Consider the following 13,066-nt stretch of genomic DNA (forward strand, 5'->3'; position numbering starts at 1 on the left):
ATCACCAATCTCCAATTTATTTTGTGAAGGAGCAGATAACAAACCACCTGTTTTAATGTGGCAATCCCAACACTTCACAGAATTCCTTAGCATCACTCCCCCCAAAATAAATTTTTTTCCAGATTTATACATAGGTAAAATAGCCCTAAACTCTTAGAACACAAGAACAAGTGTGCTTTCGTTTTACTTTAATATACAGTGGCATTACAGCAGTAGCATCTGGCACACAGCACTCAGCCTGCAGTGCTGTAAATGGAACACTGATGACTTCTCGGAGGGAGGGGGAAAAAAAAAAGATGCCATCAAGTTAACATGCATTTCTCAGAATTTTCATTTGCATTTTTAACCCCTTTGAGACCGGTCAAATCATCCACTTCCAATGGAAGTACCTTGTGCGTAAAAATAGCCAAAAGGCTTATTAGTCTGCTGGGGTTAATCAAGTTAGTGAGGTCTCATGCACTTTGAAGAGACCCTGGTAAGACTAGTAAACACTGGCCCCTTTGAAATGAATTCTCATTGTATTGCTGCATGGAGCATCTGCTCTCTCACTCTGGGATCACAGAAGAAGCGGAGTTTCCGGGGTAATAGCTTCACCTCCACAGGCATAGCTTCATACTCCTCATTATCAATGCCAAAGGATCCCTCAGTGCCCTGTGTGCACATAACAGTTAAACATCAAGCATGTTATTTCAGCAATGCTGTAACGCTGATACCCGATTTTACCAATGGATTACAACTGAACATTTAGCTGAGTCTCGACCAGGATGACCCCTATCCCTGTGCCTTCCAGCCCATCTGCTCTCCACAACACAGGGAGAGCTATCCTTCACTATATTAAGAGTCTGTTGCGTAAGATGTTGCCTCACTTAGTTACTAATTAGTGATAATTAAATGCTAGGAAGCTTTAATGACCCACATTGTTTATACTGAAGGATTCTTTGCTATTGGAACCTCAATTACACGCACTTAGATCTTAGTCTGCCAGTGGTGACACAACCTAATCTGCAGAAGTGCCTGTTAAGTAACTCCTATTAAATCCATATTACAAACCCCTTTTGGTATTGTTTCACTATATTGATCTGAAACATGAGATGCAAAGTAATTCACTGGTCAGGAATTACTCATCAGTAGAATTTTCTTAAGTGTTTTCTTTAACACTGATAAAGTCACCAGTGATTAAAACCATTCATCAAAATGGCAGGCTGACTTTTACCTAAAAACAAATTCAGTGACTGCTTTGCATGCACTGGACTCAGGGGAGGGCTGTGTTACGTGGATACTCAACCTAACTCCAGGTGAACTCATACACCAGAACAGCACTGACTAGAGAAACTAGAATAGGTTCTGGAAGTCACAGGTACAGCAAAGCAGTCCAGCTGGATCAACATATTCCACTTCTCTGCAAAGCTGGTGAGACTCCTCTGAGCTGCCTCCAGTTCCTTCATCGGAGCTGGGTCATGGAGTGGAACAGCACTGCTTTGTGCCACGCACACACACTCTGAGCAGCGGCCGCAGGATGAACAGCTCATTTTATATCTCAATCCTTTTTTATGGCTCAGCCATACTTAGCCCAGCTCTCCAGAGTATTCTTTCAGAATCACAAAACTGCCATGATATGAATTTGATGCACATATTTACATTTGATGCTGGCTAATCATGACATCATAATTCAGGATTTTCACTCGGTAGCAACAGATTTTTTTCACCTTTTGGCACATTCTATTCGCCCTTAATATGGAATTATTTTGCCAAATGATAGATCACTTGAAGATAGAAATTATCTAGGAGATTGATTTCATGTCCTTGTAAAAACAAGAAACTATCCTCTCCAGGGCTGCAATAACAGCTTCTTCTGTCCCAGAGGCAGAAAAAGACAAATCTAAATTAAACAGGCGGGCACAGTTTTGTCTTCTTTCTCAGGCTCATCAATTCAAAGTTCTGAGGCACTTCCTTATACTGATCTGAGCCCCCTTGCCTTGTCTCCCCCTCCTTGGTCTCCATAAAGCTTCTAATATTTATCTTCTTCTCTACAGCACAATCCCTTTTAGGGCAAAACGTACACGTCTCGAGTGCTAAGGAGAAGATCTGCATATCACAGAATCACAGAATGGGTCAGGTTGGAAGAGACCACAGTGCATCATCTGGTCCAACCTCCTTGCTCAAGCAGGCTCATCCTAAAGCACAGGATTACATCCTGACAGTTCTTTAGTATCTTCTGGGAGAAAGACTCGACAACCTGTCTGGGCAACCTGTTCCAGCTGTGGTCACTCACACAGTAAAGAAGTTCTTCCTCATATTCAGGTGGAATTTCCTGTGTATATGCAATATCCTCAACAACCATCATCACTGTCTTCATAAAAGATCTGCCACTATTTACTGGCAGAATGAAGCTCTCCCTCAGGTTTAAAGAGCAGCTGGGGAACTCCAGTATGTGTTTCCTGGCCAGGGACTCAGTTGCTGCATTGTGGAACTGCCTGTCTCACTGGCAGTGTAATCCATCTCCCAGGTTTGGAATAGGGATTTCTTAATGTGCAGCATCAATGGGTACAAGGAAATAAGGTGACAAAGTTTTCCAAGTCTTTGTCTCACCTCTGGAAGTTGCAAGATGCATCTGCTGGCTTGGATGCACTGACTCCCTTCAGGACACGTATGTGGGTCACGGATCTTTTGACTTCTGTTCAATCCAAAAGAGAGGTAAGGTAAGGACGTGTTTCTCTCAGAAAGAGAGAAAGGAAACAGCCTTCTTTAGGGATGACATTTCATTGTGGGGTGATAAAACACTATGCATTTGATAAACTTAGAGGTTATGTATATATACAAATATTTGTGGGTTTAACTGTGAGAAAGTAAAATAAACCTTCCCTCTTCTGCTGCAGTCAATACATATCAGTATGCACTGACAGCCTGCACCCAGCTTCTGCTCTGAGCTCACTGAATATATTTGAACATAGTTTTGCATATTTGAAAAAGGAGCAGAGTTTTGTGCTGAACTGTTCAATTCCTGCAGTGAATACTGTCTCCTCACATCCCATGCACCCACATAACTTACCAGCAACCTAAACAACCCTAAGCCAAAAAAATGATAGAATTATAGTTATATTGAAACACTAAACTACCATCTAAAAACAAACAAAAACCCCACTCTTAACATCAGCACCAATCAGAATGACATTTCTTAACAGCTGCTTTTATATAATTCTTGTGAAGAAACCCCCAGAAACTCATCATTTTATCCATTCTAAATAGCATATCCAGTATTGTCAGTATCTCTCTCATGGTGCCTGTAAGATTCTTACTTATGTACTGTATTTAGAGAAGTGCTGCTTTCTTTCCTACTTCTGTGGATATCAAATGGGAGCACATAGAAGGCAGCTGCCTGCCTTAGAAAGCTGGTGGTGCAAGTGCCATGGGGTCTTTTCCAAGACTCAGGATGCTGTCCTGTCACTGCATCAGCTGTTACAGGAACAGGGCACTGTGATTCCCTCTCCCCACGTGTGCTGCTGCAGAGTGAGCACAAGCTCTTGGGTGTGCTTGACCTGCCTCTGGCCTCCTGACTGACAACATGCATCACCTTTTGACTGACCACTGACAAAGGGTCACTGCACCCCAGGCAGTAACCTCTCAGTTTGGACCCCTCTTCAGACACACAAATAGCAAAGAGGACAGCAGAGAATAACAGTGTTAATACCTCACAGCTCTCAAGCATGGCAGAATTATCACAGATATTCCTCTGACAGGCAATGCCAGCTGTCCCCAGCTTTTGCATCTATTCGTAGATTGATATGAAAGAGTCTATTTAAATATTGCCCAAAGAAAAGAACTCACAAAAACATGTCAGAATCTCCCCATACACCAAGTCTTCTATGCCCAGAGGAATGCAACTGATTCTTAAAATCACAGAAAATCCCAGAGAAAGAGCATGACAAGCAAGGGTTGAAACAGGAAATGATAATCAAAGTCAAAGGAAGAAAAGCAAAGATACCAAAGGAAAGGGCAGGGAAGGACAGAAGCAATATTAACTGTGGAAAATTTGGTTTTAATCAAATATGTATAGAATAAAAGATTGATGAGTGACTGTGAGGGAATTAAACATCCTCCAGCAATATAAATCATAAATCATTGATGGCATGCAATATTGTCAGTTTATACAGTGCTGTACAAACAAGCAGCAAGATCACCCACTTAAAGTTTAACCTGCCTGGAGTTTAACATATAAGGTCCTAGATATGGCACTCTGGTGAGCAAGCAGATTTTTTTGGTCCATGAAAGCAAATGAAGCTCTATAGAGATGCAATTATGGGGTCAAGACAAAAGAGCCAAGACATGGAAACAAAGATGGGTCAAAGGAGAAAACTGGTAGAAGCAAATAGACACAACCCCACTTGCAGTGACTGCCCCTCTGATGGCCCAGTATAAAAGGATCAGAATTCATTTCCATTAGACTCTGCTCCTTACTCAAGATGACAGCAATGTAGAATAGGAACGAGACTGAAAAGTCTAACAGCAACAGTTTCCATTGATTGTTGCATCCCACTGAATCACAAAAATACAGGCAGAGAGAACCACAACACCTACTGCATGGAACACACAACTGTAACCTAGTTTTCACGTTCAGAAGGGGCCAATGTTAAATGATTAACGATTCAGAGTAAGTCCTCTAACAAAAAAAACCCCAAAACAGTCCAGTCTTCTGCACTGTAGCTGGTAACTGTATTCATGCTCTGGAGTGACAGCTCTCAAAACTTTCATATACAGAATCTAAGCTGGCTAACAAAATGTGGATTACTGATGCTACACTTTCCATCCCTGCTTTCCTCCCCTCCAGCACTTCTTAGTAAGCACACCATTGTAACCACCTCTTCTTCCACCTTATCTTAAACATCAGCTCTACCCTTGCTGCAAATGCTCTTGTTCACACAAATCTGATCCACAGCCAGAGGGCACTTCTATACACCTGGGATGACCTACTCTTTTCTTTGAAATCTATCAGCAGTTGCCCTCCAGCACACTGATGCATCCCCACATACACACACTGCCTGAACCTCCATGGTAGTTTCCTGCTGGATGTGTAATTTCCTCTGTGTGATCCATCAGTTCTCATCAGCTCCTGCCAGTGCCCTCTTCAATATAAAAAAAACTTGATATCTGCACTAATAAGGTATTTTCCCTAAACACCTTTTCAACCCCCCAAAATTCTGGTGGAGTTTAAACTATGCATTAAAAAGAGAAGAAAAAAGAAGGAGCTTCTTCACACATTTCCAAAGACAAATCCTGTTGGTGCTGCACAGTGGGGAGCCTCTGATAATGGGCTTGACTCAAAGCACACTGCCAAAGGCCCTGTGGGATCTCTGAACACCCTGATTCTGCCTTACACAAACAGGGCACATTTTTTCTTATCTGACTCCTCTCTGTACAACTAACCAGTCCCTCCTGCTGTTCCCCCACCCCATACACCCCTCTTTCTTTGTCACCTGTAGACTTTTGGGCACTATTTAATCAAAAGAGCTTCTTTCTCTGAACTTTGCTTGAACAGCAGCTCAAAGCTTTGGGTACTGCCTCTAATTAGCTCTAGACAGCAGGGCAATGTTAATGCTCATGAGAGACTTTTTCTGCATGACACTCAAATTGCAGTCAGAAAATATGCCATAGTACTGCATGGAGCATGTCCAGTCGACATGGGAGACATTATTTACAGTGGGAATACACTTGGATAGGCCTCCCTTAAATCACACAAGTTCATCTACATTTTTTCCACTAGCAAAGTGTTTGAGAACCCAGCGTAGCATCTCCTTTGTCTCCCTCCTTTAGGAGACCAGATTCCTCTGGTTTCTAATAGGAGACTCTCCTCCTCCTTTCCCTCTGTAGCCCTCAAAGATTTCAGTCCCGAGCAACCTATGGTCCACATGGCTCATGCAACTTAAGAGCAGTTGCAGGAGGGTAACCTGACCTACAGTGTATGCATAGGTAAGAAGATTCTGTTCCCACTGAGGCTTGTGAGATGCCCAAAAAACGGGCCTGCAGCTGCCATTAGTATCATAAACAAGAGATACAAGCAGGAATTATTAAGGTGATGACAAACAGTGCTGAAATCCTCCCACTGATTTCACTAGAGGGAGCTCTAAGACTTAAAAAACAGCAAATAAAAAAACAAATAAAAAGTACTCTTGGATTTAGCAGGAAAATCTGTTGCTGGTAAAAACTGCACTGAAGATGCAATGTATTTGTGAGTGGGACTGTATGAAGAAACTGGAAAAGACAGCTGTGATTTGCATCTGGTGAGAGCTGGAGGAACAAGACAACATTCACTTTTTCTCTCTATGCTTCTTCTTCATACCTGCAGCCTTCTTACTCCACATACAAGCAGCACCAAGACATTTGCCTTAAGTCCCTGTTTCAATGCACATTTTCCAACAGTTCGTCCAGCTCAGATCTAATTTCTCACAAGAGTTATTGAGAGTTAAGGAAGTTTTTCCCTTAGACAGCAGGGCCTGTCTAATCACAGTTCAAAAATTCCAGGTATCACTAGTACAAATGTTATCAGCTCTGTGACCCACTTCTCAATCCACTGAGCAGCCAGGGCTAAAAGATTCTGGGGATAAGTCTGCATGGCTGTCTATAAAACTTGGTTATGACAGTAATATACAACTAGTACTGACTTAGAGCAACATGGGAAAAGATGAAAGGTACAGTAAACTCAGAAGCTACAAAGAACTCCAGGTCCTGGATTCTGACACTCCAGGCTCTGGAGTTCTGCCTTGTTTACAGAAAATGAGTAAGAATTTTAAAGAACAAAATCATTAATCCTCATGAAGCACTACTGACTGGTGTCCTTTGCTGTCTTCTGCTTCTGAACTTTGCAGCACAAGATTAGAGAAAACCAGCTTTTCAGGATTTGTGTTCCCACTCACACAGTGATTCTGTCACCTTTTTGCAGCCTTCCCACACTCACCCTCTGTGAACAAACTCTCCTTTGCTGACAGTATCTGCTTCAATGCAAATGTCCATGAAGTCCTCAGTGCACTGTGCAAAAAAGGATTCAGAAATCAAGCAGTTAACATTTGAAAATGCCACACCCATGAGACTGCAATATGTTCACACAATGCCCAGTCCTTTGTCCCACAAAAGGACTCAGAAGATGCATTTCTGCATTTCATGCTTTTTTTTCAAATCTCAACTTGAGATTTGAATTATAAATTATAGACAGTATTTTCCCATTGATGAATATTCAAAGAAATACCACAAGAAGCAAAATAACAAGTCACACATTTGGCTTCTCGTTACATTTAAAGACAATAGCAGACCCTTTAGGTTTACTAATTTATTTCTATTCAGTGGGTCTTTCATGAATTTCAGCAATAGTACAATGATACAACGTTTGGCCACCAAACACTACAGTAAGAGAATTTTAAACAATACAATTTGGAAATCAAAGTGTCCTTGGTATCAATCCTTTAAACTCCTTACTTAGCTTCTTTCATATTTACAGCCTGCTCTTAAACTGAGTATACACTAAAGGTTTTTCCAGGAAAGCATCTTTGATTAAGATGCAATTTATTCTTTTTATTTCTTTTAACATTTCTGTCCTGGCAGAAGTCCTAGTGCAGATGCAATCAAAATGACAAAAGTAAAAATAAATGCATCTATTAGTATAACTCAGTTTATTTGCTGTTCTGCAGAGGTAGTCTTGGCACTGTCTGAGCTGCATCTGTATGGCTTTATCAGCTCTCTTCGAGAGGGCAGCCTAGGCATGAATCTGAGGTGAGACAGAGAGACAGGAGTGGCTGACAGTAGTCAGCAGATATGGCCTGGTATCGATTTGAGAGAGCTGCTCTTCAGCTTTGATGGCTGCAGGGACAACGGCTTCAAGACTGGGAGTTATAAGCAGATGCAAGGGGTCCATAGGTGTAGAAAAAAAAGATGCAGCATCAAGATACTTCCAGATCTAGAAACAGAGAAGTACAACTCGCCTTACATAAACCTGTTCACTTTTCTAAACCATGCAAGAGACCTGAGAACCCTACATCACTTCTTTTTTTCAGTACCAGTGAGTATTAAAATGCATCTTGAAGACATAAAGGAGACAAAACAAACAACTCAAAACCAATGAAAACAACAGAAGAGACATAAGGGCTAGTTTGTGGCAAACAGATACTTTTTCAGTTCTTGGTAGGTCTGTATTTATTTTACATCACTGACTCCAATCCAGTTCAGCAACCAAAACTCTTGTGTTCAAGTACCATCTAGAAACCACTAAAACCCCAAATACTAGTCTCTGTCTAGCCTCTACCATTACTAAGACACTGACAGTGCAAATCATAAGCCACTGAGGAATGAGAAACTAAAGTTCATGTGTTACATTATAAGGAGAAAACGGGAGAACATTTAAAAGACTATATTTGCCTGCTTTATTTTCTTTTCTGATCCTACAAAATAACATATCAACATAACTCAGATTTTCATGTTCTTAAAGACCTAAATTCTGAGCAAGAAATATGTTGCAGGAAGTTCAACACCTCCTGTTAATCTGGGTGTAGTGGCAATGGTTTCCTGCAGCCATGAGGAGGACATGAAGGGAAGCTCACCTGTGTTAGTGTTTTCCAGTAAAACTAAAGACTGACATCTACTCAAATAGCTTCCACAGCAGTAAAATTGCACCAAAACACAGGCATAAGCTAAAGACAGGTTTTAAAACAATTAATGGACAGCATGAACAAGCTGAGAAGGTTATGACAGGTACAGTTCCTTTGCTGCCTTGGTTCTACTCTTCCACAACAACCTGCATTTCCTTTCCTTCAAATCGGTGTAGCCCCTGTCATTTCCCTAGTCTCAGTTCTTTTTAACTCTTTGCTCTGCAAGTCAAAAGAAGACAGAAAAAGGCAAAATTCCAGCCAGACATTCAGGTTCAACTTCCTTCTAGCACTTCTGTTGATCAAACAGAATCACTCTCACATGGTGAAGAAGGAATGGAATGCCTATTTTGATGCTTTGTTTTCTCATGGGCAACCCTAAAACTTGTTTGGCTAGTGAAAACCTTGTACAGATTCCTCCTGATCCCACTGCATCCCAGTTTTACATCCATCTCCAGTGCTTTTACACTGGCTCTGAAACTTGCCCATTCCTGGATTCAGTCATGGGCCTCTCCTTGCACAAGGCAGTAAGTTTTATTTATGTAGACACAAGAATGGGAGTTTAACAAGAAAGGAAAACTCTGTGGCCAGCCAGCATTTGGAATCCAGTTATATTATGGTCTTACTGTTAGATCAAGCTGCCTGTTCCGAGTTGCAATGGAAAGCTCAATGGTGGAGAGCTTCAGTTCTTCCCAGTCCTCGGGGGTTACCTCCCGGGGAAATTCTGCATATTAAGAGGAGAAGAAATCAATCATTAAGTGGAATTCAACTGCACTGATCATTATGAACCATGAAACATCAATGCCAGACACAAAAATCACTCTGAGCCTTTGTGGCCACTAGTTTTGATTCTTAAAAATGTAAAAATCTTATAAAAGGAAAAGGGAGCTTGGGAGTACTGAAGAAAAAAATAGCATCAGCTTTCACACAGTAGCAGAAAAGACTGTCAAGCACAGTAAACGACAGCCCTGTGAGTCCTTATGCCCAGGGATTAACAGATCTCCTGGGCTAGTTACAGGAACATTTAGAAAACACATGAAGTGCTGCTACCAAAAAACCAGGAATCTGGTATTCAGGATGCTGTAGTAACATGTATTTTCTATAGGAGGAAACTCCCCGGTTCAGTTCTCATACACAGGTCACTTAATTCATGCTTCTGTATGAATCACCTCTGCCAGCCAAGAAGAAATGAGGTCTTTGCATCACAGCAGATTGCACAACATACACACTCTCCTTCCTTCTGTGCTCTGCCAGGTGCACTGCCCAGCCAACAGCCCACCCAAGAAAGGCTCACAGAGAAGAAAGTTTATGATACAGAAAGAAATTTAATGTACTGTGAGAAACTTAGGGCTTCTGCATGGCCCAAATTTTACTGTTCTATTTTAAGTAACATTCATTGCTCTGTGTCAGCAACTCTCCCCACCCTGGAAAACAAGGGCTGCTCCTCTCTCACCAGGCTCACTAAGAAGCCATTCCACTGGAAAACTTCAAGAAGTTCACCCAAAAGTGCCAAGTATTCCCTAAGGAGGCCTCCACAGCAATGGCAAGCAACTCTGAGTCCAGGGAATGCCCTGGGTTCTTTACAAATGGATCTTTGTTTATGGGACCACAAGCACTGGCAGGACTACTCTGTTCCATTTCCCCACTGTAAGTATCTTGACAAAATCACAGTTTAAAAAAATTAATACAAATAAATTAATAAATAATAGTAATTAAAAAAGAGCACAAAAGTAAAGCAGACATTCACACACCCCCTCAGTCTATTAGAGGAGTAGAACCTGCCTGTGAGTTTATGCCAAAATACACATCTCACCTTTTGGAGGTGACCAGTATGAGCGAAGCCGTCTGTAAAGCCTCACATACAAAGGAGGTCTTGATGGTTTCCCCTCTGGCTCTTCTGGAGGTCTCTCAGTTGGACCCACATACATGAGAGCAGCTTGATGTTTCTGAGGCCACTCCTTGAGTTTACATGAAAAAGAAAGACAGAACATAAAGGCATTTCAGCACCTACCTGTTTTGTCCTCTAGCCTATTTATTCTGTGCTCCCAAGTACTCCTGAGATCTACCCAGGCCCCACCACTGCCTCAGCCTACTTTGTGGTCTCCAGCCTCCAGATTCATACCTGAGATGACATTTTTTGCAGCTTCAAAGAGTCCCCAAGTCCACTAACCTACTCCTTCCCCGCACAAAGTGAGGCATTTTTCCCTCTACGAGCAGAGGGCAAAGGGATGTTTTCTTTGCTGCTGATGTGTGGCAGGGTGACACAGCTGCTTCTGGCTGGAGGGAACAACCAAAACCAGCAAGGTCAACATTAATGTCTGAAAGTACAATTGGTCTCTGCATGGCACGAGGGAACCTCAAAGAGCAACTGCACAGCGGGATCCAGTGCAAACAGACAAAGACAGTTCTGTGTGCAGCCAAGGGGCACTGAAACCTGGCAGGCCTTTGTTCTCCAACAACTCAAACAATCCAGATCTGATCTGATAGTCAGGTGCTTACAGACAGCAGTGCAACAGGTCTTAAGGCAAGTCAGGTGTACTTTATAAAGCATGTTAGGGGAAAAAAATGGGGAAAAAAGTACTAACACATTATTCTTCATGATATTTTTTCTCGTTTTGAAAATAATTTCTGAAATGCTCCAAACATAGGACTAAGGGAGGAAATCACTTAATAGGATTTTAAATGTATATAGTAAAACAAAACAGCCAAGAGCCCACATGAACTCAATACAATTATTTTTCTATGCACAAAACTTTAAAATTAGTTTTGGATCATACAGCACAGGTTGTTAAGCTAATTCAGTTCACACCTCTGAGAGCAAGGAAGGAGTGTACTATCATACTTACACAATAAAGAGAACAAACAGAGGTTGTATCACTAGGGCAATACACAAACAATAAATATTAAGGCTTAAAGGGAAAAGCAGCAATGTTGTGATAATTTAAGCCGGTATATTTTAGAAGAGATGATAACACTAACAACAATGTCCCTACCAATACCAGAGGTGAGCCCTTTCCCATTACACTTTTTTCAGCTACAGGTCACCCTGTTTCAATAGACAGCTACAGCAAAACCAGAAAATATGAAGTGTGCAGCAGCAAAGACAAGCCAGGAAGAGATTAAGCTCAACAGGCTGGAGCCACTTCTTATAGAAATTAACAGAATGATAACATAAGAAGCACATAAAGCAATAAATACCATAATTAGGAGAGATCAGGTAGAAACTTTTCTATTGCAATATCAGAAAAAGTGGCCACTTCAACCTTCAGCAGGTTAAACAGATCTTTTTAATGCACAATGAATAGCTCACCAGTGAAATCCACTATCACTGCCCATAGCTGAGGCTAAGGACTCAACAAAAGTTGGAGAGAAATCAAGAGGAGGTTTCTACCTAGAATGCCAGCACACTATCATCATCTTCAACTTCCTGGGGATGGGGGAGGAAAAAAAAAAAAAAAACCAACCCAACTTTCACAGATACATTACCATTAAACTCCCTTTTACAGGAGCTTCCTATAAAAGAATCATTGGCACTATCACAGACAGCATGACTAGACTGCACAGTCTGATTTACTGTACCAGCTCCTGGGTATTTCCACAGCCTTTCATTAGGATCCTTATATGTTCAGAGAACAGGAAAAGCATGTGTGTGAAACTGTCTCACCTTTCATGCAGATCAAATTTTAATCTTTCCAGGATTTTAAGCAACAGAAAAGTTTAAGGTGAGATATAAGCTATTAATCTTCATGTTCATTTTACCACACAAAGAAGCCTTATCAATGTGCATGAGCAGTCTAATTATAGACCCTTCTGCCAGGTGAATAAATCAGAGTGAAATGTTATCACAAGAAAGGCTGTTGAGAAAAGGTGACTGAGCTCTTTGGTGCTTATCTTCACCACCACTGCTGCTCACCAGTTTCACAGGGGGTTACTGGCTCCCCCTGGTGATCTTGCAGCAACAGATCTTCAGTAAAGGGAATTTTTAAAAAAGCATTTCTCTTCCCCTTCATCTCTTCTAAGTAAGTCTATCAATTGATAGGTTTTTTAACAAGTCCAGCTTCACTCCCATTGTATATTGTTACCAGAATCCTTCACAAAAACTAGCAGATAAATTATACAAAGCAAAGTCAGCCTTTTCATTTCCCATACACTTTCCTCACAATTAATTTTTACCTTAAATGTACTGAAAAAGTGAGCTGCTTTGGTTTTCAGAGGCCCAAGGTACCAGTACCTGAAAAGAGAACACAAACAGACCTTCTAAGATATCCAGGGGTCAATACCAGGAAAGGGAGAAACCTTGCATGCAGTCAGAGCACACAGACTTGTCTGCCACTGAATTAGTGCTCCCTGATAACTTTTAGCTTTTTGATACTGTAAGACAGTTTCTACACATCACCAGCAGTTTAGCAGTGACATCCCTTTCCTGATTTACAGATCAC

The 13,066-nt window shown here is 41.4% G+C and overlaps 1 protein-coding gene across 3 annotated transcripts in view; it reads right to left on the reverse strand.

The window, feature by feature from the left end:
* Positions 1–171: 171 nt before the first annotated feature.
* AGK (acylglycerol kinase) overlaps positions 172–13,066 on the reverse strand; it is a 37,162-nt gene continuing 24,267 nt past the window's right edge. For all 3 annotated transcript variants that reach the window (XM_064654716.1, XM_064654715.1, XM_064654717.1), the window contains exons 10-15: positions 12,801–12,858; positions 10,441–10,585; positions 9,254–9,351; positions 6,950–7,020; positions 2,590–2,674; positions 172–651 (exon numbers count right to left, since the gene is read on the reverse strand). In XM_064654716.1, the coding sequence (XP_064510786.1) occupies positions 514–651; positions 2,590–2,674; positions 6,950–7,020; positions 9,254–9,351; positions 10,441–10,585; positions 12,801–12,858 (595 nt within the window). In that variant the 3' untranslated portion in view covers positions 172–513. The remainder of the gene's footprint in view (positions 652–2,589; positions 2,675–6,949; positions 7,021–9,253; positions 9,352–10,440; positions 10,586–12,800; positions 12,859–13,066) is intronic.

Source organism: Pseudopipra pipra, chromosome 5 (genome assembly GCF_036250125.1).
Source record: "Pseudopipra pipra isolate bDixPip1 chromosome 5, bDixPip1.hap1, whole genome shotgun sequence".
NCBI classification, from domain to species: domain Eukaryota; kingdom Metazoa; phylum Chordata; class Aves; order Passeriformes; family Pipridae; genus Pseudopipra; species Pseudopipra pipra.